The 27,489-nt window shown below is 47.8% G+C and overlaps 2 protein-coding genes across 3 annotated transcripts in view; one reads left to right on the top strand and one right to left on the bottom strand.

Moving 5' to 3' along the window:
• STK4 (serine/threonine kinase 4) overlaps positions 1-4,666 on the bottom strand; it is a 99,907-nt gene extending 95,241 nt beyond the window's left edge. Inside the window, exon 1 of the mRNA XM_057528653.1 lies at positions 4,531-4,666. The gene's annotated coding sequence lies outside the window, so the exon portion shown is untranslated. The remainder of the gene's footprint in view (positions 1-4,530) is intronic.
• On the top strand, positions 4,645-26,233 carry TOMM34 (translocase of outer mitochondrial membrane 34). Of its 2 annotated transcripts, none has more exons than XR_009005335.1 (7): positions 4,645-4,945; positions 9,583-9,682; positions 10,846-10,998; positions 13,920-14,089; positions 19,105-19,252; positions 22,613-23,883; positions 24,208-24,862. XR_009005335.1 is itself a non-coding variant. In XM_007193082.2 (7 exons), the coding sequence occupies exons 1-7, from the start codon at positions 4,819-4,821 to the stop codon at positions 25,347-25,349; spliced, it is 930 nt and encodes a 309-aa protein (XP_007193144.1). In that variant the 5' UTR covers positions 4,649-4,818; the 3' UTR covers positions 25,350-26,233. The 2 variants fall into 2 exon arrangements, 1 of the variants encoding a protein (XP_007193144.1); XM_007193082.2 differs by lacking the exons at positions 22,613-23,883; positions 24,208-24,862 and adding exons at positions 24,875-25,001; positions 25,245-26,233 and having other exon boundaries at positions 4,649-4,945.
• Positions 26,234-27,489: the final 1,256 nt, after the last annotated feature.

Genomic DNA, 27,489 nt, shown 5'->3' with positions numbered 1-27,489 from the left:
GGGGCGGGGCCGCGAGGTCCGGGCCTGGACCACGTGGTGTGGACCCGAGTCACGTGGTGCACCGAGGCGCGGACTCGGAACTACGGAGCACTGGAGCCTCCTCCCGGGGGAGTCCTCCTCAATCAAGCTCGGGACGGCGTCCTTGTATCTTGCGACATTGTTCGCCCAAGACACTCGGTCTCGAGACCAAGAACCCATCTGTGCCTTGCGCCCGGCCCCTCATTTCTCAGACGGAGATACTGAGGCTTCTTGCGAAGCACCGGCTTGATAAGAACTGTGGATTCTTAACCAGCCAAGTTCTATGCGGGAGGTATTCGTGGTTTCCTACCGTTCCTTCCTGGTTGAATTCTTGTTCCAGGTGGAGGCTGGAACGTGCATAACCTCTCATTGGATGTCACAGAGCATCAGCCTGCAAATTGCCGCATCCTCTTAAGAGCCTTACCTTTCAGTCAGTTTGAGGACATAAAAATAGCTAATGTTTATTAAGCTCTTACCATGTACTTGCTTTCATATATTATCTCATTTAATCCTTATAGCAAGCCTGTAACGTTATCTCCAATCTTATCTATTAATTATTTGACACTGCTTATCACGTTTGCGGTACTCTACTCCTATTAACTCATTTAATATTCTTAACAACCCTGTAAGTTAGGTAATATTATTATTGTCGTAAGGCCAGAGAGGTGAAGCTCCCATAGCTAAAAGTATAGGTTTGGGGATTTAAATCCAGATGGATCTGATTCCAGAGCCTGCACCACCAAACTGGAAAACCACTTGGACCCTCTGGTTGGGCATAAGAGACAGAGCTTCCTCTCCACTCAGAGATCCAGTTACAGCTGTGGAAGTTCATAAATCCTCAGTTGCCACCACCATCAGCAAGTGTTTAAGAAAGTGGAAGATTCCACCTAATTTACTCATAGAGAAAGTTACCCAAAGCAGCCTCTCACTGTTTTTAATTGTCCTGCTTTTCTCAAAGATATACCATCTACAAAACCTAACACCTGAGCAACCACCTTTCAGGGTCACCCAGGTATGGGACCCCATATGTTAAAAGCGGAGTAATGGAGCCATTCTCCTGACAGGAGGAAAACATTTACTGAGAATCTACTATGTGCCAGGCACAATTCTAAGCTACCACTTAAGCCTCAAAAAACCCTATGAAGTAAGAATTATACCCATAATTCCTCTGCTCCATGGTGTCAGTCAGCGGCAGTCAGCATTTGGATGAATCCCTGTCCAAAATGTCTCACTCACATGGCTGACGAGCCCACTTGGTGATCGGGCATGGGGGGGGGGGGCAACTCCATTTTTCTTGAGTCTCCTCACAGAATAAAGGCTGGGTTCTAAAGTATATTTCTGGAAAGAGCCAAGAGGAAGCTGTAATGCCTTTCAATGGCATAGCTTTGGAAGGTACATAATGTCATTTCCACTGTTGAAGGGGCCCCCAAAGACCCACCCAGTTTCAAGGAGAGTGGACATACGATTCCATCTCTTGATAGGGGAGTGGCAAGGTTTTGGAAGAGCATGGAAAACTGGAAGTACTGTTTCAGCCATTTGGGGAAAATACAACTTGCCTCAGGTATACTTGTCTGGTATACCACTTAGAATATATTCAGCTTCAAGCAACTGAAAAAGAAAGAACAATCTAAATGGTGGTTTAAGGCACAGTGGCATTTGTTGGGCTGCACCCCACAGGCCTACAAGGCCTGTGCTTGCCCAGCTTCAAGACTGAAGAAAGAGTCTGGAATCAGCAACAGAGACATCAATGGTTTCATGGATGGGAGAGCTTACATGCCTGAAGCAAGGTCCTGGGGTGACACCCCACCGTGTGCAGCTCACGGCAGGCAGGACATAGTGGCAGTCTTTGCTGGGGGGTGGGGGGGGATTACCAGTTATAGGGGAATTGATATCAGGTGGGCTCATTAGTTACTAGGGAAACCAGCAGAGGGGCATGCCCCTCACCACCCCTTTGATAAGCTATGATTAGCTGGGGCCTAGGACAAGTACGGAGGAAGGTCAGTCATGTGAGTAGGGTGTAGGTGCAGCAGGCCCTGGTCCGGCAGGGGATGTACAGAGAGCAAGAGAACAGCCATCTTGAGTGGCCTGACCATACAGCATATCTTGTTTATAACTAAGAAGTCCAGAAGTCAGCAGTCCTAGGGTTGATTCAGGGGCACAAGCACGTCGATTTCATCTTTCCTCTCTGGCCTGATTCAGCATGTTGGCTCTTCATACTTGTGCTTATTGACTCACAATTGCAAAATGGCTGCCACACCTCCAGGTACCATGTCCTTAACCCAACAGAAAAAGAGCAAAAACGGCTGTTTTGAAGTCCTGTGTCTCTCTCTTATCAGGGAAGGAAAACTTTCCCATAAGCACCCAGCGCACATCCTCCTATCTCATCGGCTAGATCAGGGTCACATGCTCACCCCTTGCCCAATCACTGGCAAAAGAATGAGATTATTGTGATTGGTTTACAGAAATCTTGATCCATTTTCTGGGCTAGGAGAATCTCAGGCAAAATTCAGACTGAAAGTAAAAATGGAGGTTGTTTAGTAGATAACCAGTGTGTGTGTGTGTGTGTGTGTGTGTGTGTGTGTGTGGTCCGGTTTTCCCACCACACTAAGTGTTCCTTCTTTGCTCTTGTATGGGGCCTATGCTGGGCTGAGGGGATTCGGATGGAACAGCCACCCAACCCTCAGAATGTTTAAGGTCTGGTTGGGTTATGAGTTTACACAAATAATTACAGTTGACCCTTAAACAACATGGGTCTGAGCTGCATGGGTCCATGCGGATTTTTTAAAATATATATGTACCACAGGGCTTCCCTGGTGGCACAGTGGTTAAGAATCCACCTCCCAACGCAGGGGACACGGGTTTGAGCCCTGGTCTGGGAAGATCCCACATGCCACGGAGCAATTAAGCCCGTGCACCACAACTACTGAGCCTGTGCTCTAGAGCCCACGAGCCACAACTACTGAAGCCTGCACGCCTACAGCCTGTGCTCCGCAACGAGAAGCCACCTCAATGAGAAGCCTGCGCACCGCAACGAAGAGTAGCCCTTGCTCGCCACAACTAGAGAAATCCTGCGTGCAGCAATGGAGACCCAATGCAGCCAAAAATATATATATATACGTACTACAGTATTACATAACACAAGGTTGGTTGAATCCAAGGATGCAGAACCTTGGACAAGGAGGGCCAAGTGAAGTTACACACGGATTTTCAGTTCTGCAGGAGTTGGTTGTCCCGAACTCCTTCCTTGTTCAGGGGTCAATTGTATAACTAAATACCTGATGGCAGAGACCAGGTTTTTGTCAACAAACTTTTATAAGTGCATGTTGGGTGCCAGATCCTATTAGGTCTGGGGAGAGAAAAAAAAAGAAGACCTACTTCCTGCCTTTAAAGACCTCACAGTCAAAAAAAAATAAAAATAAAAATAAAAAATAAATTAAAAAAAGACCTCACAGTCTAAGAAAAACTGTAAACTGATGTGAAATAAAATTCATATTTTATGGCAAGACAAAAATTTGAACATAAAAATTTTTCTCTGCCCTTTGGCCTCCTCTCCCCTCTGCTGAGCACTGTGGATCTGCACTATGCATCAACCAAACCTCCCCATCAGCAGAAATACCTGCTCAACCATAAAGAGCAACATTCTCCTAGCATCAAGACAACTTCTTGAAAGATAACATTCCTTCTTGATCTTATAGGGGATCACGATGACACTTGCCCTCTGTCTCAAAAAACTTATATAACTGTGCCTTTACTTCTAATGGGGGGACAGTTCTCAGAGCTGAGGTGCTGTTCCCAGGTTACAATCCTCAAACTTGGCTCAAATAAAATTTTCCACTTCTTTCACAGATTGACTATTGATTAATTTTCATCGACACTGACAATCACAGAATAAGAGCTAAATTAGGAATAAAATCCGGGAGCAATAAGAGCAGAGGAGGGAGATTATGGAGGAGATGATGTCTGAGTTGATTATTGGTTGAGTCAGGATTAGGGAAGAGAAAAAAGTGTTTGGAAAAGAATTCCAGGAAGAGGCGAGCATAAGCAAAGGTTAAGAAGCAAAAGAAACAGCTTAATATGCACAGGTAGCAACAAGCAGCTTAAAAAAAATTGGAGTAGTAAGTGGGACATAGAGTGAAGTCAAATGAGTCTGAAGAGAAGCTAGTTTCCCTCAGCGAAAGATTTACATCAATCTATCAGTGCATTCATTTATAAAATCAGTATCTATAGATAACTAGGTGCCAGTTTCCAGCCTAAGTGCCTTTGCACTTGCTAACCCTCTGTCTGAAACAGCATTTCCTAAATAGTCTCAGGTCTCGGCTCAATTATTAGTCTCTCGGAGACGTCTTCCCCACCCCTCTTACTTAAAAAGTCTCCACGTGGTCACCTTCTATGGTATTACTGTTTTGTTTTCCTTATAGCACTAATCACATTATGATATTATCGTCTTCATTTGCTCATGAGGTAACTACAAGTCAGGCCCCCCGAGAATGTAAACACCAGGCAAGCAGGGACCTGTTCACGGTTTCATCCGCAGGGTTCTAGCAAGCCAAAACGTCCCGCGAAATCTCCGAGGACCCCAATGCAGCGCCGCGCTAGGTCAGAACTGAGCATGCGCAGAGGGAGGGGCACTAGGAGCCTCGGGTTCGCGCAGGCCCCGCGCAGGCCCCGCCCCTGCCCCGCTCCGTGCTGCCCTCTCCCCGCCTGGGTAGTCGTTGCTCCCAAGTACTCGCAGCTGGTGCTTCCGCCCAGACGCGGTTCTGCACGCCGAGGCGACCCCCGTTTTACCGGTCCGGCGCCAGGATGGCCCCCAAACTTCGAGACTCTGTGGAGGAACTCCGCGCCGCCGGCAACCTGAGCTTCCGCAACGGCCAGTTCGCCGAGGCCGCCACACTCTACAGCCGCGCGCTACGGATGCTGCAGGCGCAAGGTGCGACCCCGGCCCCCCATTTCTCCGCCAGGCCTCCTTCTCCCTCTTGTCTCCCCCGACCCCAGCTACCCAGACGTCGCTCTGGCCCTGTCGGCCTAGGGCTTCCTTACCCCGCGGCCGACTGGCCAACCAGGCCCTCCCACCGCCCGCCCATTCCTCCCCCTTCCCCCAGCTTGGGCATCCTACGAGAAACTTCCTTGGCCTTTCTTTCCACTTTTATTATTATTATTATTGTAACATGGTTTTAGTACTGATTCTTTGTGTGTGTGTGGATTTTTTTTTTTAATGAATTTATTTAGTTTTGGCTGTGTTGGGTCTTCGTTGCCGCGTGCCGGCTTTTCTCTAGTTGCAGCGAGCGGGGGCTGCTCTTGGTTGTGGTGCCCGGGCTTCTCATTGCGGTGGCTTCTCTTGTCGCGGAGCGCGGCCTTCAGTAGTTGTGGCTTGCAGGCTCAGTAGTTGTGGCGCACAGGCTTAGTAGCTCTGCGGCATGTGGGATCTTCCTGGACCAGGGCTCGAACCCGTGTCCCCTGCATTGGCAGGCGGATTCTTAACCACTGCGGCACCAGGGAAGACCTCCTGGTTCTTTTTTACTTAATGACATAAGAGGAACATATTTCCATATTAATAGATGTTTTATCATTTTTTACAGTGGTAAGAAAAACATTAAATTTACCATCTTAACCATTTGTAAGTGTAGAGTTCAGTAGAGTTAAGCATATTCACGTTGTTGTGCAACAGATCTCTTGGAACTTTTTCATCTTGCAACACGGAAACTCTGTACTCACTAAACGTTAATTCCCCCTCTCCCCCCAGCCCTTGGTATCCACCTTTCTGCTTTCCATGTCAATGATTTTGACTACTTTAGGTACTTCAAATGAGTGGGACAATACAGTATTTGTCTTTTGTGACTGAATAATCTCTATGACATTATAATCTACGTTGTAGCATGTGACAGGCTTTCATTCTTTTTTAAGGTTGCATAATATTCCATTGTGTGGATATACCACATTGTCTTTATCCATTCATCTGTTAATGGACGTTTGAATTGCTTCCACCTCTTGGCTATGATGAACATGAATGTGCAGATATCTCCGAGATCCTGCTTTGAATTCTTTTGCATACATACCCAGAAGTGGGATTGCTGGATCAGATAGTAATTGTATTTTTAATCTGGGGGGGCAGGGAACCTCCATACTGTTTTCCATAATAGCTGTACCATTTTACATTCCCACCAGCAGGGCACAATGATTCTAACTTCTCAGCATCCTTACCAACACATTTTATTTTCTGTTCTTTCGATAGTGGCCATCCTGATAGGTGTGTGAGCTGCCTGCTTTTTAATTGTCCTATTGGACCCCATTCTGATATTTAGGCCTCATTCTGATCCCTGAGGCAACTCTCATTCTCCTCAACGGGTCAGTCTTTACTTAAATTAACATTTGTTCAGCACCTGTATGTAATGAGTGTATAATAAGACGGAGAAGGTTCTTTCTCTCAAGGGTCATACATCCTTGTTGGTGAGGGCGCCACAGGTGTGATCTTAAGCTAGTAAATAGCAAACAGCAACTGTGCAGTAATGATCAGGGCTATTGAAGACAGATGTGATGATGTGATAAGTTTGACTGGGGAGCTCCTTTATGAAGAATGGGAGGACGAGGACAACTTCTTTGCAGAAGTGACATTTGAGGTGATATCTGAATGGTAAGAAGAAGCCAAGTGCACAAAGTCTTGGGTGCTGAGCATTCCAGGTGGAAGGAACCGTAATTTCAAAGGCCCCAGACAGAATCAGCGGGTGTGTTCCAGGAGCCAAAGCCCAGGGAGCCAGTGGAGGAAGTAGTAAGACTTGGTCAGTTACAGAGACAGAACCTTATTGTGCAGGCATTTTACATAGCAGTTCATGGTAAGGAGTTTGGGTTTTGTTCCCTGATGGGAAGCTACTGGAGAATTTTCAACAGAGGAGTAACCTTTTGTTACCAGTTCTCCCAGCCTCCGGCTCATTTCAGCCAACAACAGCCTTTTGCCCAAAGCCTCTCCAGAACGTTTTATCCCAGAGCCTCATTAGAACCCCTTTCAGCCCCTCGTTGGTACCTCTTTCCCTTTGCCTTCCTCCTCTTTCTCATTTCCTTGGCTTGCATTTGTTGAGTACTTGCTAGACATTATAGACATTATCCCTTTTTATCTTCATACTAACTTATGGGTAAGATGCTTTATAGATGAGCGATCCAGAAGAGTTAAATTGCCTTTTCTGGGGTGACACAGTGAAGACATGTCAGAGGCAGAATTTGAATGTGGGTCTCTCCGATTCCCAAGTCCAAGTTTTTAATCATTTTGCTAGACTTTTTCCCAAATCTTCTCTAAGTTCCAGTCTTTTTTGTTGGAATTTTTGCAGTTTCAAGCCACTCTTTTGCCCCACTGCCCCATCTTGTTTTCTAGAACACTTCTCTGTAGGCCCAGCTCCTCATCTCAACTTAATAAAGTTGCTGAGGAATGTGAGGTATTGATATTTCTGCCTTTTTCTTTCATCCTACCCCAGCTGGCCTGGAAAAACTTGTCTTTTTGTATGGATTTATTCTGGGCCCCAAGAAGAGCTGGCCTGATGTCTGGATTCAGCAGGGGACCAGAATTTGGTTCTGATCCTGCTACTGATTTTCTAGGTAATTTATGGGCAAGTCCCTTGATTTCTCTGATCAGTTTCCCTGATCTTGAAAGGAGAGCAGGGAGCAACCTAATACAACAAACCCTTTCAGCAAGTCTGTGAAATGATACCTTCATCTGATAGGTGGGCACATGTGATCAGGGGGATTGAATGACTTGTGCAGGATCACAGGCTGGATTGTAGGTTCTGATGCCCTTTCCACCACACCACTGCTGTTTTCTGAGCAACTGTGCTCTGGTAACTTGAGATGGATTGCAAGTTTTTTTGTTTTTGTTTCTTTAATTAATTTATTAATTTATTTATTTTTGGCTGTGTTGGTCTTCGTTTCTGTGCGAGGGCTTTCTCTAGTTGTGGCAAGCGGGGGCCACTCTTCATTGCGGTGCGTGGGCCTCTCACTATTGCGGCCTCTCTTTGTTGCGGAGCACAGGCTCCAGACGCGCAGGCTCAGTAGTTGTGGCTCACGGGCCTAGTTGCTCTGCGGCATGTGGGATCTTCCTAGACCAGGGCTCGAACCCGTGTCCCCTGCATTAGCAGGCAGATTCTCAACCACTGCGCCACCAGGGAAGCCCCCAGATTGCAAGTTTTGAATACTTGTGCTTGCTTCTTAAGGGCAAGGATTTTACTTATTACTTATTTACTTATTTTACTTATCTCTGTACTTTGCTATCTCACTCAGGGCCTGGCAAACATAAGAGAAAAAAGAAGATAATTTTATTATATTTGGTATTGAATGAAAGAGATCATGCATCAATATGGTAACATGATACTTAGTGAAAAAGGCAAGCTGCAGGAGAGGCAATATGATGCCACTTAGGAAAAGCTTTAAAAGGAAGTGGACTTCCCTGGCGGTCCAGTGGTTAGGACTTTGCGCTTCCACTGCACTGGGTGCGGGTTTGATCCCTGGTCGGGGAACTAAGATCCCATATGCCGTGCGGCATGGCCAAAAAATAAAAAAAGATAGAAAGTGATATTTTGTCTTGCCTGTGAATACCTATGTAATAAAGATAGACATACATGAGAATGTGACATACCAACTTCAGGATTATGCCAACCTCTGGGGGACTGGGAAGGGGCCAAAGGGAAAAGGGTGGGGATGAGTGGAGCTTTAGTCATATCAAAATAAAAAGGTGGAAACAAATAGATTGTATGCTGAGTTTAGTGATGAATATCAACTGTCTGTTATACTGGTTTCCATATGTTTCACAATTTTCAAAGGAGAGCTTGTTTTCTGTTCTTCTGGGTATATGCCTGGGAATGGAATCACTGGGTCAACACTTGACAGTTTCCACTTTTTGTTTGTTTTCATTATGGCTCATGCTAGTGGGTATGAAGTGGTTGAAAAATTATTTTTAAGAATGAAAATCCTTGTGGCCACAGTAAAGGACTTGCGCTTTCTGAGATTCCTAAGGATAAGGACTGCCTTTAGGGAAAGGTAGTAATGATTCTCTTCCCCATGGGCTAGCTTGAGCCCTTCTGCTGATTAAGTTCTCTGTAGTCCTGCCAGACCCAGCGGACTTGGCAAAATCCTCTCTGAGCAGGTAGAATTAGTTTTTTGTGTCCCCATAACACTTGTTCAGTCCATTTATCATAGCATTTATGACATTTTCGTCTCTTTTTTCTTTATTGGATTTACACGCTTCTTGTACTAAAATTAACAAACACACACACACACACACCCAGGTAGTTACAACATGGATTTCTTTGAGCTATTTCATTTTGATCTTTGGCCTGGTACCAAGTTCAGTGCTGGACTGAGTGAATGAGCAGAGGCTTGATTCCCTGTGAATGGCAGGAAGCTGGGTATTCTCACTCCCTTGACAGACTTGCCAGCCCATCAGACCAACAAGCCTGATCGGGTTCAATCATCTCTGCTGCCCTTTACTAAAGCCCAGAGAGCTCAGGGTGTGGATGCACCCCTGATATCCTGAGGCATCCATTTCCCAGCCTGTTAATAGTGCACTTTCTGCTTCCACCTGGGCAGGTTCTTCAGACCCAGAAAAAGAAAGTGTTCTCTACTCCAACCGAGCAGCATGCCACTTGAAGGACGGGAACTGCATAGACTGCATCAAGGACTGCACTTCGTGAGCGGGCAGGGCTGACTTCGGGCTGCTGGGGGCTCAGGGGGGGAGGCTGGGCTTCTCTGGTCCCACCAAGTTACCTCTGCGACAGATATTAGGAAATGTCACTAAGTGTCAGCAGGTCACTGAGAATAGGAAGCTCTCTTTGGTCCTTGTGGCCCCTGACTTGTGTCCTTGTGGCCCCTGACTTGTGTCTTTGGAGCCTCAGCTCTGCTGCTGAAAGGAGTAGGGCGGGCAGTTAGAGGTAGGCCTTTAAGGCTTTGTGAGATCTGGGACCTGGGAATGAGGTAGAGTTGCAGACTAGTAACTGGCTTGCTTAGGTTTTTTTCTGGGGTGGATGTGGGTGAGAGAGGGAGGGAGGGAGAGAAAGAAAGAGGAATGGAGGTTAATAGATAGCCTCGAAAGAAGTAAGCAGAAAGGAGAAAATGGTATCCATCAATGACCAGGTGTAGAGGACGTTAAACAATTTTTCATACTTTCTTCTTCAAGCCAATCTGAGATTGCCTTCATGGTCATCGCTAAACTAGCACATGTACCTTAATGTGTTCTCAGATCTGCTATTGTGTGACATTGCCTTAGATTCATGCCCTGGTGATAGGTGGGAGAGGAGGAGAAAGGTGAGCATGCTCGTGGAGCCTGTGCTCAGTTGATTTGTACCAGGCCCTGTGCTAGGTTTCCTTCGTGGAGCGCTCGTGAGCACTCTGTAGGGTAAGTCAGCCATCCTTCCCAGGCTAGAGCTGGGTTGTGGAGGATTGAGGCGGTAGAGTGATTTGCCTGGGGTCACATGGTTAGTGGCAGAGGTGGAATTCAGACACTGCTCCATCTGGCTCCAAAGCCTGTTTGTTATTCCCACTTGGCCACGCTCTATAGAAACATAGAAGCATGAAAGCTACAAGGCACTTATTCTTGATTTCGGGGGATTGCAACTATGAAAATCGATGCACGCGCACACACATTTCACAATAGTAGTGGTTCTCTGCCCTCTTTCCCTACTCCACTTCAGTCTAAGTTGAAAAGTCCCTCTTCTAAGACTTCACAGTCTAGCATTGTCTTGTCAGAAATGACCTCCCATGTACTGAGTGCTGCAGATGCCCCACCTGGAAGGAACTGCGGCGGGGAGCCCTGGTGACTCAGCAGCCCGATGACATTTCTGCCTCCTGTCCTAGAGCGCTGGCCTTGGTTCCCTTTGGCATGAAGCCCCTGCTGCGGCGAGCGTCAGCCTACGAGGCTCTGGAGAAGTACACCCTGGCCTACATGGACTACCTGACCGTGCTGCAGATTGATGACAGTGTGACGTCAGCCTTGGAAGGCAGCAGCAGGTGAGCCCGAGTCACTGTGGTCAGTCTCTCTGAGACGTCCTGTCCTCCCTGATTAGCTCGGAACCATTGCTTTGGTCGTCCTCTGGGAGGATCCCTTTGGGCTAGGCTTAGAAACTCCTAATGAGCATGTGCAGAAAGTGTGGAAGGACAGTCAGCTGTTGTATTTTAGCAGGTTTTTAAGGGGTCAGAATTACTGAGTTGTGGGGTCTTGGGGTTTTTTTTTTTTGCCTAGATGCTCAAATGCATTCACACAGTAGCACTTAATTGAGCTCTGTTTAAGCCAGGTTCAGTGGGGAATACTGATATAAAAAAGAGATAGACCCCACTTGCTCCAAAGAGCTAACTAGAGTGGGGAAAGTAAGACACAGAACAAGCAGCTATCACCCCAGGCTGTAGGGCTATTGTTTGTGGACATGGTTCAGTATATTGTACTGTGACCCCTTCACAAGGCCCCTCAGGTGAAATGTCTTTCTGGTCTTCTGAGCAGTTGTCTTTAATCTCAGGATGCCCTCATTTGGGTAACTGGTCATGTTTCCCCTCTTTGCATGGTCTGTTAGAAAGCCAGACACCACACTAACAGAAACCCTGAAGAGGACTCCATGGTACCTGTTTAGTGCGTCCTTTCTGGCTTGACTTGTGTTCTCTCTGCTTCCTTTTAGTCTCTATCATTCAACAAAATCTGCCACTTATGTGCCAGACTTTGCACTAGGGCCTGGGCTGATGACTGAGACATACCTCTTCCTGCCCTAGTAGAGCTCCTGGTCTCCAGGAGGACGGCAGTCAGTCATAGGCAAACCTGCAGTGTGATGAGTGCTGTGGTAGAAGGCACCTAACAGCCAGGGGGAGACCAGAGAGGGCTTTCCAGAAAAGGTGAGCTGAGACAGAGAGATGAATAGTGCTCTGGGCCAGGGGCCGGCAAGGAGCATGGGCAGCGTGTGCACGGTGAGTGAGTAGGAGGTGTTAGAGGGATTGTGAGAAGTCCGCTGCTCATGGTGCTGCACACGCGGGGCTCGGTTCAGGAAGGCTGGTGAGGCCAGATCACACAAGGCCTTGTGTCCAGGGGCTTGGATTTAATCCAAACACAGTGAGGCATCGTGAAAGGGTCTTTAGCAGGGGGGGCAATATGAGCAGATTTGAGAGAAAAGCTGAGAGGCCGCCCGCTGTGGTGACCATGAAGGAGAACAGAATAGGAAGGGGGTGGGCAGTAATCCAGAAGAGATGGTGGATAGAGAACAGTGGGACCGATTCAGGGGGACATTCAGGTGGTATTTCAACAAGTGTTGGCGGTTGGAGAGTGGGGGGAAGGGAAGAAGAGAGGAGGCGTCCAGGTGGTTGACACACCGAGTTGGAGGTGACTGTGGGGCGGAGACCAGAGAAGCAAGAAGCCGGCTGGGCATTTACATGCATTCAGAGCAAAGGAGGAAAAATACGGGCCGAACATAGAGATCTGAAGGTCATCAGCGTAGAGGCGGCTTGAGGTTGTGGAAAAAAAACAGCACCACAGCAAGTGTGTGGGGGGAAGAGGATGGAGTTTGAGGAATTCCAACATTTGAGGGACGTACAGAGGAGCAGCAGCTGGAGCAGGAGGAGGAAACCAGAGCGTTTAGTATCACGAAGGCAGGAGCGTTTCAGAGGGACAAAGACGCCATTCAGATCAGGTGTTTCGATGAGCTTAAGTAGACTCAGGGTTTAGGAATGAAGTCACTGGTGATTCTGATGGAAGCAGTTCAATGGGATCATGGCAGTGGGCTTAAGGAGTCTGGCTGGGAAGGGGCAGAGGAGCGTAGCTGCCGTGTAGCTGCCCGGGAGGAAGGAGTTAGCTGCTGAGAGTTGGAGTCGGAAGAGAGAAAGAATGCAGATGTGGGAGAGGGCGGTGCTGGCCGAGTGTGGCCCAAGAGAGGCAGGGAAAAATGGATCCCGAGCGGAGGTGGAGGGATTGGCCCTGTCAGCTCTTCTGTTTTGATGGGAGAGAAATAGGAATTGCTGTGTGCCCGTGCAGGTAGGTTTGTATTTAGGGTGTGAGGAAGTCCCAGGAGGAGGGTTAGGGAGCAGGGTGGAGGAGAGTAGAGTTTTGAAGCAGCTGGACCAATCAGAAAAACAGCTTTGGGGGCTTAGAGCCCCTGAGTATGTAGTGATATCAGTCTGTGAGCTCCTCGTTCTAGTAACACAGGAACATTGTTGTAGGAGCAGAAGTTACAGTTAGCTTCATGTACTCACTCAGCACATACTTAATGGGCCCTCGTGGGTGCCAGGTAATGTGCCAGGTGCTGGAGATCCGTTAACAAAACCAGCATATGGTCCCTGAGCCTAGAAGGTGGGAGTGGGGAATGGGAAGTGGAGGAGATTGTTCTGGGGGGAGGGGAGAGCACGAGCAAACGCTTGAACGTGAGGATCGAGAGGCAGCGTGGCACACGATAAAAACGGAGGGGTGGGAGGGCACCAGGTCTCAGGCCCTGCCAGCCTAGTGAAATGGGAACCACTGAAAGATTTTAAAATTTGAATGACATAAGATTTGCATTTTTTAAAAAATCTCTGAGCATTAATCAAATGTCAGGTGTTTGCATGGCCTTGTAATAGATTCATTAAGAAAATATAAAACATGTGGTTCTTGGGGCATGCATGGTCCCTTGGGGGTCAGGTTTCATTACCGTAGCAAGCACCAGATCGTCCCTTTGAAGTTAACGTAGTGTGACAAGCGAGGGCCAGGCAGGGAGGGAGTGTCGTGGTGGCCAACCTGAGAAGACGTATGTGGTGGCAGGCTCCTGTTCCTTTCCTGCTGCGAGTCAGAAGGGTACACAGAGATGGTTCAAACCAGGGGCAGATGATAACCGGCTCTCGTATACCTCCTTTGGGCTTACGAGAGGAGGAATATCTTCGTGACCCAGCTGGAAACCTCTCTGTGATCCTGCCTGCCTTTCCAGAATGACCAGAGCTCTTATGGACTCCTTTGGGCCCGACTGGCGCCAGAAGCTGCCCTCTGTCCCCTTGGTGCCTGTTTCAGCGCAGAAGAGGTGGGAGTGTTTGCCTTCGGAAAACTGCAAAGAGACGGCTAAAAGCAAATCCAAAGAAACCACAGCTACGAAGAACAGAGGTAAGCTGTGACTTCCTGCCCAGAGAGGGTCCAGTCTCCCCAGAGCCACTTTCTTTAGAGTAATCCTGTAAAAATTGGCCTCGTGTAAGATGAGTTCTTTTAAAAATCCTATAAACAAAGTAAAAAACAAAACAAAAAAGCCTTAACCTCTTAGAGACTGTCTCCTCAGCTCTGCAGTGGGCGATGAGAAAGCCTACCCCACAGGTGTAGGGATTAGGTGATGTGAGGCTCGTTGAACTCCCAGCCTGGCGCACAGGTATCCGGTGTTAGTTCCCTTCTCATTCCTCTGGCAGCATTTGGATGTATCATTTAGGATGTTTTTGCTTGAAAGAACCGAAAAACTTCATGTGGTAAAGATAATAAAGAGAATTTATTGGCCCATATAACTGAAAGGCCTGGAGTTCAGGTTCAGGCACGGCTTGCTCCAGCAGCTCACTACATCATCAGACTCTGGCTCCATTTCTCTGCACTTCCGTCTGCGCTCTTCTCTAATGTGTATCGGCTTTGTCTGCAGGCAGTCTTCTTCCCTCCAAAGTAGTACAATAGCTGTAGCAGTTCCTTGACTCGCATCCATGTGCCATGCCTCATGACCCAGAGGGAGAGAAAGAGTTCTTTTTCTGATAGCTACCTAAGAGAGGGTTTCTTTCCCCCAAATCCCCAGCTCCTCTTTTCTCAATTTATTTTGGCCTTATATGGTCACAGGCCATTCCCTGCACTCGTCACTGTGACCAGGGCTTGAGATTTTGTGAGGAGCTCAGCTCTATGCCGTCCGCTCCACCTCCATAGCTGGAGGAACACACACACTGTATGAGTCCCTGGAGGGGGGTGAGTAAGAGACGGGAGATCAAAGCCAGGTAGCCCCAAACAGGAGACTGTCCACCTCAGCTCTATAAAAACAAGAGGCCCTTCTCCAGGCAGGGGCAACTGGAAACTCTTATAATGCTCCAGGGGCGTCCTCCCAGCCCAGCAGGTGAGGTATTGAGGATGGGAGGTGCAGAGGAGGCGGGGCTGGAGCCTTGTATCGGGTGTACAGGAGGGCAGGAGTCGTTCCCCTTCCCAGGAGGAAACCTATCTGGCCGTGGGGAGAATTCCCTCCCTAGCATGAGAACGTGGGGTGCTAATGAACTCGACGCCTTCAGTGCACCTACCATTTACTTCATTCTTTTGTTGGAGTCACAGCCAGGTGTGTCCCAGGCCCTGTGCTGAGCAGTGTGGCCCAGAGAGGCCCTCAGGAAGCTCTCGGCCCAGTGAGAGACTGAGACACATAAACAGAGCAATTTAAAATACAGGAGGAAGGCCAAAACGTTAATGCATCGAAACAGTCCTGAGAAGGAGACCACTGTAAAGACCCAAGTTTCAGGAAGGCGTGAGTATTGGGCAGGGAGTAGGAGGCATGAGTACTAGGAGGGAAGCCTAAGGAACTTCTTTTGAAATTAGAGCGACTTAGATAAACAAAGTATACAGTAGGTAATAAAAATGTAGTGGTAGTTACTTTAAGAGGTAGTTGAGGTTGAACTATAACCAGGTGCTTATTAATATCTGTGGCATGAATAGATCAGTGAGCTTAAATGAATCCAGGCCCATGATACACCCACACGTGTCCTTCATTTGAAAGAGTGCTCACCTCCCTATTAATTCATTTTGTTTGGTCCTGATAATGACAGAGTGACTCAGGCAGGGAAGGGATTACTCTCCTGACTGCACAGATCGGGGAACCAAGGCCCAGGGAGGTGAAGTAATACATGGCGTTATGGAAGGAACAGGGTTGGGCTTGGAGTCCAGAGTTCTCTGGGCTCTGCCACTTGGAGCTCCTGAGCCTTTCCTGTGACACCATGGTGTGGAGAATTAAGGAGCAGATCCCTGTTGCTTAGCGTCTGATGTAGCACAGAGTGACCTTTCTCTCCACGGGCTGCCCCCAGAGGCCACATCAGAGATGCTCAGTAGGGGGACCACCGCCCAGCCTTGCCTGCTACTTCTGTGTCTACACCCCTTCTCGCTGCAGCCTCAGCAGTGAGGGCTGGCCTACGCTGTTGTCTAAGCTATCGAGCCATCCCTCCTTTTCCTCCTCTATAAAAATGCTGGGTTGGCCTCTGGGGGTAACCTTTAAATGTAAGACTAATCTCACCAAGTCTAAAAATGCAATAATCCCTCTCCCCTCCCCAAACAATTTAACTTTTTTAAATCAGGAGGTATCTTACAGTCAGTGTCAAAAGAAACTTTCCTGCCACCACTTCCCCTACCCCAGCCCTCTGAATTGTTATCAAATAGACAGCATCTTGAATTGAAGAAACCATTGAGCCTCTCAGGGAATGGGAGAGACGAAAAAGAATTGCTAGTGGGACTCTGGCTGGACTTTCCAGCTGACTTGGATCCCACCACGTGTTGTTGGTGAGATAGGTTCCTATCTGCTCACTCAAGTCCCAAGCCGGGGCTGAAAGCTTTATGTGTGTAAAGGGCTTCACATGAGATGCATTAAAACGAACATCCACTTAAGAGCTGCGCAGCGGCAGTCCCACTCCTAGAGAATCGAACACATGTTCACATAAAAGCTTGTTCACAAATGTTCACAGCATCCTCATTCATAGCAGCCCAGAAGTGGAAACAGCCCAGATGTCCCTCACGTGATGAATGGATAAACAAACTGGGGTATATCCATACAGTGCAGTATCGTTTGGCCATAAAAAGGAAGGAAATTCTGATACATGGTACAACACAGATGAACCTTGAAAACAGTATGCGAAGTGAAAGAAGTCACAAAAGAGCACATATTGTATGATTCCATTTAGATGAAATGTCCACAGTAGCAAATCCTAAAAGACGGAAAGTAGATTGGTTACCGAGGATGGAGGCAGGGGAATGGGAGGGACTGCTAATGGGTATGGGGTTTCTTTTGGAAGTGATGAAAATGTTCTGGAATTAGGTAGTAGTAATGGTTGCATAACTTTGGGAATACAGTAAAATCAGTGATTTGTACACTTTAAAATGGTGAATTTTATGGTAGATAAATTGTATCTCAATAAATTTTAAAAATACAGGAGGAAGAACAAGTGCTTTAGAGTCTCTAATGTTTGAGGAATTCAAATTGGGAACTGCCATCAGTGTGCTTGGGAGAGCTGGGGAAAGGCTCCTGGAGGTGACAGGTTGAGCTGGGCCTGAAAGGGTGAGCTCTTCAGGCGCGAAGGGAAGGGGGTTTTCGGCAGAGGCAGTGGAAGGAGTGAGAGAATGAAGTGGTGGGGCATCGCTGGTGGCTAGCGGGGACAAGCGTGGGGCAGCGTGGGGTGCGTTGCAGAGCCGAGGTGAAGCTGAGGATGTGTGCACATTGCAACCCACTGGCTCTGCTTCTAGAGAAACTCGTGCACGTGTGCACAAGGAGACATGTACAAGGACGTTCAGAGCAGAAATTCGGTAAGAGGGACTTCCCAGGTGGCGCAGTGGTTAAGGATCCTCCTGCCAATGCAGGGGACACGGGTTCGAGCCCTGGTCCGGGAAGATCCCACATGCCACAGAGCAACTAAGCCCGTGTGCCACAACTACTGAGCCTGCGCTCTAGAGCCTGTGAGCCACAACTACTGAGCCCACATGCCACAACTACTGAAGCCTGTGTGCCTGGAGCCTGTGCTCTGCAACAAGAGAAGCCACCACAATGAGAAGCCTGCGCACTGCAACGAAGAGTAGCCCCTGCCCGCCGCAACTAGAGAAAGCCCGCGTGCAGCAACAAAGACCCAACGCAGCCAAAAATAAATAAATAAATTTTTTTTTAATTAAAAAAAAGATTCGGTAAGAGCGAAAAGCAAAATAACCCAAGTCTCCATAAACAGTAGAATGGATAAATCAGTTGCATTGCAGCAGTGAGAATGAATGAAGCAGTTACAGGTGTGTGCATCCACACAGATGAATCTCAGGAATATAATTTTGAGGGGAAAAAGAATACATAGAATTATGTATTCCTTTATTTGAAGTTCTAAAACAACGTAAACAATAAATAGTTTATAGATACTGTTGTATATATAGTTAAACTAACCAAGAAAACGGGGGAGGGGGTGGTGGTTGGTGTGCACAGAATTGGGGATAATGGTTTCCTCCAGTGGTGGATTGATTGCGGGAGAGGCTCACAGGATTTCAGAGGTCTTAGTAAATGTTCTGTTTCTTACGGTGAGGGATGAGTTCAAGAGTATTAGTTTTATTCCTAAAACCTTACCCTTGTCATAAATATTGAGTATTTTATAAAGATAGTTTTTAAAAATTGAAAAAGCAGGTTATATGGGAGCTGGGGCTGGAATAATTAACTGGGGCCGTGCAGTGAAGGGCCCCAAGGCCAGGTGGGGCACCTGGCATTTCACCTTGTTCTCTCTGTCTCTCTTTCTCCCTGTCTCCCTCTCCCCACCCCGCCACCCCGAAGGCTGGGGCACAGCTGCAGGTGTCGAGTTGGGGAGAACACTCACAGGCTCAGACCAAAACAGCTGAGGAGTAGCGGATACCTCTGCCCTTTTCTGGAAGCCCAGGATCTTCACCCTTTTTTTACCACATGCTTGTTTATTTAAATACTTTCTCACTTATTCTCCTGCTTTAAGTTTATAGAGTGCTCTGCACTTTCTCCTGTTTTCTTACATTTCATCCTGACAGTAGCCCTGTGTGGAATAGGTATTGCCCCCAATGTATTGGTGAGCAAATTGAGGTCCAGAAGCGTTAGGTAGATCACACAGGACTTCCAGCTACTGAGTGGCAGTGCTGAGGCCAGAACCTGGGTTACTTTTTATTGTGTATTCATCATTGTGTGTGTAAAAATATGTTTATATCAGGAGTCCCAATCTCTTCCAAAGGAAGAACTGTGTTTAATATCCCAGAAGCCATTGTTCGGGGGTCTCATTACTCAGGCAGGATGCTTTACACAGTGCAGGAACGCTCTGAGGACAGAGCGTTTTAGACGGCTTAGAAGACACACTGCCCAGGAGATCTCCTGGAGCTCAGCTGGGCACCTGCTCCATGGTTTTTTCCTCTTCTGAATTTGTATCTAGTGCCTTCTGCTGGGGATGTGGAGAGAGCCAGAGTTCTGAAGGAGGAAGGCAATGAGCTTGTAAAGAAGGGGAACCATAAGCAAGCGATTGAGAAGTACAATGAGAGCCTCTGGTTTAGTAACTTGGAATCCGCCACGTACAGCAACAGGTACCTTCCACACGGCTGGCCTGGGGGATTTCAGGACACCGAACATTCTTCCGCAGTCTTCTCTTAGACTGTGATGGGCTCTGCATCCCAGCATTTAGTCAGTACAGGCATACCTCGGAGATATCGCAGGGTCAGTTCCAGAACACCACAGTAAAGCAAATATCGCAATAACTCGGGTCACACGAGTTTTGGGGTTTCCCTGTGCATCTAAAAGTTACATTTACATTATACTGTAATCTGTTAAATGTGCAATAGCATTATGTCTAAAAAACAACGTACGTACCTTAATTTAACAATACTTTATTGCTAAAAATTGCCAGTCATCATGTGAGCAGCAAGTCGTTGTAGTAACATCAAAGATCACTGATCACAGATCACTGTAACGAGTATAATCATAATGAAAATGTTTGAAATATTGTGAGAATTACCAACATGTGAAACAGATGCAAAGTGAACAAATGCTGCTGGAAAAATGGTGCCAGTAGACTTGCTCGATGCAGGGTTGCCACAAATCTTCAATTTTGATATCTTCAAAATACCTGTGAAGCACAGTAAAACGAGGTATGCCTGTGTGTTACAGCTTGAAACGTGCATTCACACTCTTTGGTCACGGTGAGATAGGCGTTGCCAGTGGCACTCACTCTCTTAAAGGGCAGAAACTGAGGGATGCCCAAGGGGAGCCTGGGCTTTGTTCGCCCCCCCCACCCCCCGAATTTTCATTAACCAGATAAACATAGGATGTGAGTAAAAGCTATTGGCTTGCTATGCAAACACACCCCCAACACAAGTATCAAAGCCTCTGCACCTTCCCCGACTCTCACCCCGTGGGCTTCTCCAAGACCCTCTGGTTAGAAATTTCGGCACTGTCTGTCTGCGAGCACCAGGGCAGAACCCAGGGTATGGATTAACTATTGCCTGGCCTGAGCAAGAGAGATGGGTCCAGTCTAGCCTGCGGGGTTGGACTTGCGGCGCTATAGAAGGGCCTGCGCCCTGAGCTGCCGCCAGTGGTCGGTGATTCTTTGCACCAACAGTGAGAGCCTGGGAGCCAGGGTACTGTCTCTTTATTGTGTAGGCGTCCCTGCTCAGCAGTAGCCCTCAAAGGTATTGGTAGTAGATGCTCATCCTGTTTTAATGTTGAGAAAACCAGGGCTCAGAGCAGGAAGGGCTTTTCCTCAGCTCACCCAGCCAATAAATGGCGGAGACAGAATTGGAACCTGGCTCCAGTGAGATCTGTTAGTTTTACTGTCAGAAGCTTGAAACATTCAGCAAGGGACCAGATCTGATCCAAACATTTGTTATAAGACGTTAATAAATCTTGTGAGTCCGTTTCTCCTTCCCAACATTACTCTTTAGTTCAGAAATCTTGGGTCTCCTATAGGCTCACCGTTCCTTATCCAAAACTCTTGGGATAAAATGTGTTTCCGATTTTAGGAAGGTATCATAGTGCATATGCTGAGTCACATAACACTCAGCAGGGTCTGGGCAGCTCGCAGAAGTTAATCGTTAAGTGTTTCTGCAGTGAAACATATGGAAATTCCAGGATCACATGGAATGGTGTAAAGAAAGACTAAGCAGCCTCATGTAAGTTCAGGTCAGGTTTTGCTGCCAAATGAGTTGAAAAGGGAACTTTTAGTTTTAAAGCATGGATGTTGGCATTTTGGATCTGTGGTTTTACTGGCCGATTGGACCCAGGTGCCTCAGTCAGCCAGGCTAACTCGGGGAAAAAGGGCTGCAGCCCCTTTGTGTATGTTTGTGCAGCAGCATCTTTTTTTTTTTGGCTGCGTTGGGCCTTCATTGCTGAGTGTGGGCTTTCTCTAGTTGCGGTGAGCGGGAGCTACTCTTCGTTGCGGTGCGCGGGCTTCTCATTGCAGTGGCTTCTCTTGTTGTGGAGCACGGGCTCTAGGCACGCGGGTTTCAGTAGTTGTGGCGCGCGGGCTCAGTAGTTGTGGCGCACGGGCTTAGTTGCTCCGCGGCATGTAGGATCTTCCTGAACCAGGGCTCGAACCTGTGTCCCCTGCATTGGCAGGCAGATTCTTAACCACTGCACCACCAGGGAAGTCCAGCAGCATCTTCTAACTCCTCTTTCTGTGGGCTCTCTGGCCTTGCTTACCTCATGTTGCTGGAGACCTCTACTAACCCATTTTCCTGGATTTTTACCACATTCAGGACAGTGTTTTATTTAAATACTGGTTTTCATGCAAATGTGTCTGCGCCACACTGTTAATTACTATTGCTTTGCAATACATCTTGTAGGGCTGGTCTTTTCCTTAATCTTCTTAATCAGAGCATCCCTGGCTATTTTCCCAACTTTGATCTTCTAGCTAAACCTTAGGCTCACTGTGATAAATTCCAAACCGTATCTTGTTGGGCTTTTGGTTGTAATTACATTGATTGTATAAATTTAATTTAGAAGACTGAAAGCTTTATACAGATCAATTTTCTATCCATTGTGGCGGAATATACCACATCCTGGATGCCACTTTAATGCTCCACTTCGTACATATGCATCTGTATGGACCAGTGCATCATCTTAGGCTCCGGTTCTGTCTGTACAGTTGATACCTGAGTGGATATCACTGTCAGGTACTTGGCACCTACAATTTGCCAGGCCCTGAATGGACCTCCAGAAGAGTCTCATTTAGTACTCACAGCAGTCCTTCAGGTTAGGTCATGGTCCCAGTTTACCTAAGAGAAAACGGGTTCAGAAAGGTGAATTAAATGATCATAAAGTTAAACAACTAATACATGGTGGAGCTGCGATTTAAGTCAGGTGTTTATACTCCAAAGCTTGAGTTCCTTTTCACTAACTTGTCTCCTTCATAATGAAAACCCTTCTGATTGGATACAGAATCATTCTGTTTACCAAAAGCCAAGGGTGTTTATTTTATAGGCCAAAGTTATGTGTTTTTAACATCTTGAATATAATCTTTGGAGTTCATATGTAATCATTTTCATTGCAACATTTATATTCGGAAGTCACCAAATAGTACCTAATGCTTATACTGTGGTTCCTCTACTTCCCAGAAATTTGTCTAATTCTTTAAATTACCAGAGTCCATTGAGAGAACACTTTAGTTTCCGTAGAATTCTTCTGTGTTCAAGTTTAGATCAGGGACTACTATTCTAAAACTTAGTGGCTGACAACAGCCGTTTTATTTTGCTCATGATTCGTGAGCCAGGAATTCGGAAAGAGCAGTTCTTACTCAGGGTCTCTCATTCAGGGTCAACAAGATGGTAGCTGGGACTGGAGTCATCTAAACGCTTCTCCTGCTTATCTGGCACCAGGGCTGGGATGACTGAAATGGCTGGGGAATGGAACTGATAGAGCAAGCTGGAGCCTTTTTTCTTCTCTCCTGGCAGCCTTGTCGCATATGCTGGCTTGAGTGTCCTCACAGCGTGGTGGCCTCAGGGTAGCTGGCTTCTCGCATGGCAGCTGAAGGCTCCAAGAGCAAGTGTCCCCAGAGAACAGGCTGACGCTGCAAGACCTCTGTAGCCCACCACTGGGACTCATAACGTTCCTCTGTACTCTGTTGGTCAGGACAGTCACAGAACCTGCCTACATTCAAGAGGAAAGAACATAGGACCTCTTCAATGGGAAGAATGCCACAGAATTTGTGCCTGCATTTAAATTGTTACAAGGAGAAGCTTTTTCTAAGTTGATTTATAAGTTCCATGCAATCTCAGTGAAAATACTAGAATTTTTTTACATTCTTGGTAATAATTCCATAATTTGTCAGGAAAAGAATAACAGCATAAGAGAATTTAGATATGATAAAGTATGGGAAAAAGGAATTATCCAATAAATGGTGTTGGGTTGGCTGGAGAGAGTTCAAAAGAAACCCTAATCCCTACCCTCACTCCTTATTTTAAAATAAATTCTAAGTGGATCACAGTTTCAAATGTAAAAAGTAAAACCATTAAGTTCTAGAACAATGTGTGGGTTAATTATCTTGCAGTGGGGAAGGTATTTGGTGGTAGTGGAAGGGGACCCACAGAAGTCATGAAAGAAGCTGGATAAATTTTATTTCATAAGATTTAAAAATCTTACGTAAAGACACTCAGCTTTACCTATATTTAAAGCAACTGCATTAAAACAGATGCTGTTTTCTTCTATATTGGCAGAAGTTAAAGGTTGAGACCCAGGGTTGGTACAGTTGCAGGAAAATAGTCTCTGTTAGTAACTGTTCTTAAGTACACTTGACCCTTGAACAAGGCGGCTGTTGGGAGCACTGACCCTCCTTGCAGTCAAAAAATCTCAGCATAATTTACAGTCGTCCTCTCGTATCTGCGGTTCTGCTGCATCTGTGGAGTCCACCAAATGCAGATGGTGTAATACTCTAGAATTTGTTATTGAAAAAAATCTGCATGTAAGTGGACCCGCGCAGTTCAAACCCGTGTTCCTCAAGGGTCAGCTGGTTTTTGGAGAGCATTTTGGTAATAATCAAAAATTTAAATGTATGTACCTTTTGATGCAGCAGTCCCTCCTAATAGGCATCTAAGATTTATGCGCAAGGATGTTCATGGTAGCATCGTTTATTTATAAACTGGAAACAGTGAAAAATATCTACTGATAAGGAATTAATAAATTATGGTACATACAAGTGAATACTATGTACCCATTAAAAAGTGAGGTGGGGGGCTTCCCTGGTGGTGCAGTGGTTGAGAATCTGCCTGCCAATGCAGGGGACACGGGTTCGAGCCCTGGCCTGGGAAGATCCCACATGCCGCAGAGCAACTAGGCCCGTGAGCCACAATTACTGAGCCTGCGCGTCTGGAGCCTGTGCTCCGCAACAAGAGAGGCCGCAATAGTGAGAGGCCCGCGCACCGCGATGAAGAGTGGCCCCCGCTTGCCACAACTGGAGAAAGCCCTCGCACAGAAACGAAGACCCAACACAGCCATAAATAAATAAATAAATAAAATTTAAAAAAAAAAAAAAAAAAAAAAAAAAAGTGAGGTGGAATGGATATCTGTTTTTAGTGATTATCGTTGGGGGAAAGGACTAAAAATGAATGAGAAAGATACAAATACATACTTTTCCCCCGTTGATGCAGAATGTGAAAATTTTCAAAATGTAAGTTGAATGAATTATGTATTGCACACCCATACACTTCCCAATTAAATTCATAAACATTGTTATAAAATCAAATACGCTTCAGTTAAAAAGAACATTGTTATATTCGCTTTGTCACTATAGCCATCTATTGATCCATCTTATCATCTTTGACGTATAAGTTGTAGACATCTTTACATTTCACCCCTAACATGTCAGCATGCCTGGTATTTATTTAGAGCCTGGTATTTGTTTTTTTCTTAAGGTAGATAATTTTTCTCAAGGGGAGCGTTTCGGGAAGCCTTTTTTCGCTTGAAAGAGTACAGTGTGGGAGCGTGAGGCGGACAGAACAATAGCACCGAACACAGTCAGGATCCCGAGTCGTTCGAGCCTGGGCTGAGTCCCAGGTCTGCCCCTCGGTAGTGGTGGAAGCTTGACGCGTCCCCTCTGCAGAAGGGGGCTGGGTGGCTGTGAGGACTGCGGGAGGGAGGAAGCACCCAGCACGGTGGGTGTGTTCGGGGAGCCGCAGGGCGCTACTCAGACTGCTGCGTGGCCCGCTCTTTCCCCTCAGGGCGCTCTGCCATCTGGTGCTGAAGCAGTACAAGGAGGCCGTGAAGGACTGCACGGAAGCCCTCAGGCTGGACGGAAAGAACGTGAAGGCGTTCTACAGACGGGCTCAAGCCTACAAGGCACTCAAGGTAAAGAGATTCTGGCCAGAGGCACCAACAGAGCCACAGCCAGTTGTGCCTGTGCTGGCACTTCCAGAGCACGGCCCAGGTGAGGGCTACCTGCCACGTGCCTTCTCGTCCAGGGGCTCAGGTGCTCCAGGCAGGCCTCCAGGCTGGGGTGCAGAAACCCTCTGCGGGCTCAGCAGCGATCCCCACCCCCGCCTGGTCTCCCTGGGCCGGAGCTCCATCCCCACACCCTCTCTCTCCTCTCAGGACTATAAATCCAGCTTTGCGGACATCAACAGCCTCCTGCAGATTGAGCCCAGGAACGGCCCCGCACAGAAGTTGCGGCAGGAGGTTAACCGGAGCTTAAACTAAAAACCCAGAGGGGCAGCAGGACACCTCTGCCTGACCACCTTCCTCCGTGCCTGCTCCCGGGACCCGGCATGCCCCAGCGCCAGCTCCGAAGCACCCTCCTCTGCCCCTCAGAGACGTGATGGCCTCCCACCCCTCAAGAGGATTTGCCTGTTCCAATTAAGCTCAGTGTAGTCAAAAACAAGACGCTTTGTTGGAAAGGTCTCTCCCTGTTCCAAACTCCCTGTGCTGCGGACAGCGAGCGGGTCACACAGGCAGGTCCTCGTAGGCAGAGCCCTCGGCTGTCTCTGCCCAGCATGCTCCAGACCGAGTTGCCCTTCCAGCGTCACCAGGCACCCTCACCGTGGTCCACCTGAGCAACCTGGGCTGGGGCGTGGGGGGGCACTGGGGAGCCCTGAGCCGCCTACACCCAAAGCAGCCTGTTGAGCTGGTCTCCAGCGCTGCCGTCCCTGCCCGGTCCTCGGCACAGCACTCTGTGTTCTGAGCCCCAGTGCCTTTTGGCCGAGCCCTCCTTTGGTGGGGATGCAGGACCTGGCCCTTGGCCGGCTTTGTCTGTGGCTCTGTGCCGCCGCCCCCTGCATGGAGGCGCCTGAGCTGTTTCAAGAGCCGGAAGGTGCTGCTGCTTCGGAAGGCGAGATGGGGAGAAAGGCCTCCCAGAAGTCAGTGTCCTTCCGTCCCGGCAGGGACCCCTCGAGGCTTCTTAGTTCTTTGTAATATGTTGACGTTAATCTGAACTGAACTGACTGATTCTGTTGAAATGCGTGTTGAAGCTACCGCATTAACGTTTTCTACCTAAATGGCTGTTGTACTTTCATTTATGCTTTTTCAGTTTTGGTTCATTTTGGAACTTTGCAATAATAAAAAAAAGACTGCTTACGGAGCACTCATCCATTCTTTGATCAAATTTACTGGAATGTCTGCATGGGCCAGGCCCTACGTATAGTGCTGGGGAAACGGCGGTGAATAAATAGATACGGTCCCTCCTCTCAGAGGGCTGACCGTCCCATGGACGCAAGAAGTTAATCACACAAGCGTGAAACTGCAGCCGGCTTAAGTGTTCTAAAGGAGTGGTCGCAACACTTTCCCCAACTAGGGAGGTTTGACCCCCGTGGAGGAAAAGGGGTCCCTGAGGAAGTCAAGTTTGAATTAAGTTCTAATGTGGGGATCACAGCAGGTGAAGAGGGGAGGGAAGAGCAATCCAAGCAGCCGGAACAGCACTGGTGAAGGCCTCTGCTGGGAGGACAGGGCCAGGAAATGCCATTCAACCTCACAAAGTGCGGTGTGGGTGAGGCTGGGGGCGCCTGAGGATCCGGCCAGAACGAAGGGCTGCCTCCCCCTGCCTGCCTGGACCGTGTCTTAGCTTAAATTGTCTTCATCTTAATGGAGAAGTTTGACTCCAGAAAGCCGGGCAGACAGGGTTCTTATTGTCCCTTTGCTCCCCCATCCCATTCGGTTCTGGGCAACATTCCGCTGTTAGCACGCTGCTTCCGCCCTCTCCAAGGGCCGAGTCTCTGAGCAACCAGACCTCCAGGCTGAAGCAGATTTTACAGTCAGAAACTCCACGGGCCTGGCCCGGGGACCGTTTCAAAGCGAGCAGCTGCACCCCCTTCTCTTGCTGCCTCTTAAGCAGGCATGACTCTCACCCGATCTTAGGCAGGTTTAGAGGTGACATCTAGTCACAACAGACTGACTTTCTCTTCTTGAGGTCCACAAGGCAAGTAGCTTGATTTCCTCACGAAAACATAGGAGGCAGACCAGCATAACCTGGAAATCACAACCTGGGAAGGTAACCGAAAGCCCTTCTACAAGAGTGGAGTCGTGACACAACGCCTTAGTCAGCCAGCCCAGAGCGAAAAAGCAGTTGCTGCTTGCAGAGTCTCCTGCCCTGCAGGCTGCTCAAGCCAGGCATCCAGAACCCCCACGCACATGTGGGCACCAGGAGCTTCAGTGCTGTGTGACGACCACTTAGTCCCCCGCTGCACGGTTGGTGGGTGGCAGCTGCTCCTCTGGGGCTCTTACAGGTCGTCCTGCTCAGTTCCTGGCAGCTCTGCTCTGTCTGGTGCACGGTTTACAAGCCCTCTGTGTACGTTAGCGCAGCGTGCCTTTGGGTTTCTGTTCCTCTTTCTTACAGCCAAAGCCCCAA

The sequence above is a fragment of the Balaenoptera acutorostrata genome, chromosome 15, assembly GCF_949987535.1.
Source record: "Balaenoptera acutorostrata chromosome 15, mBalAcu1.1, whole genome shotgun sequence".
NCBI classification, from domain to species: Eukaryota; Metazoa; Chordata; class Mammalia; order Artiodactyla; family Balaenopteridae; genus Balaenoptera; species Balaenoptera acutorostrata.
The sequence above is the reverse complement of the archived record's forward strand: the minus strand, read 5'-3'. Positions and strand labels throughout refer to the sequence as shown.

Excerpts from the sequence above, each read along its gene's own strand:
- TOMM34 (XM_007193082.2), top strand. The coding sequence starts at position 4,819 with ATGGCCCCCAAACTTCGAGACTCTGTGGAGGAACTCCGCGCCGCCGGC. Across the intron at positions 10,999-13,919 it reads GCCTTGGAAGGCAGCAGCAG|AATGACCAGAGCTCTTATGG; the intron begins GTGAGCCCGAGT and ends CTGCCTTTCCAG. Across the intron at positions 19,253-24,874 it reads TCCGCCACGTACAGCAACAG|GGCGCTCTGCCATCTGGTGC; the intron begins GTACCTTCCACA and ends CTTTCCCCTCAG.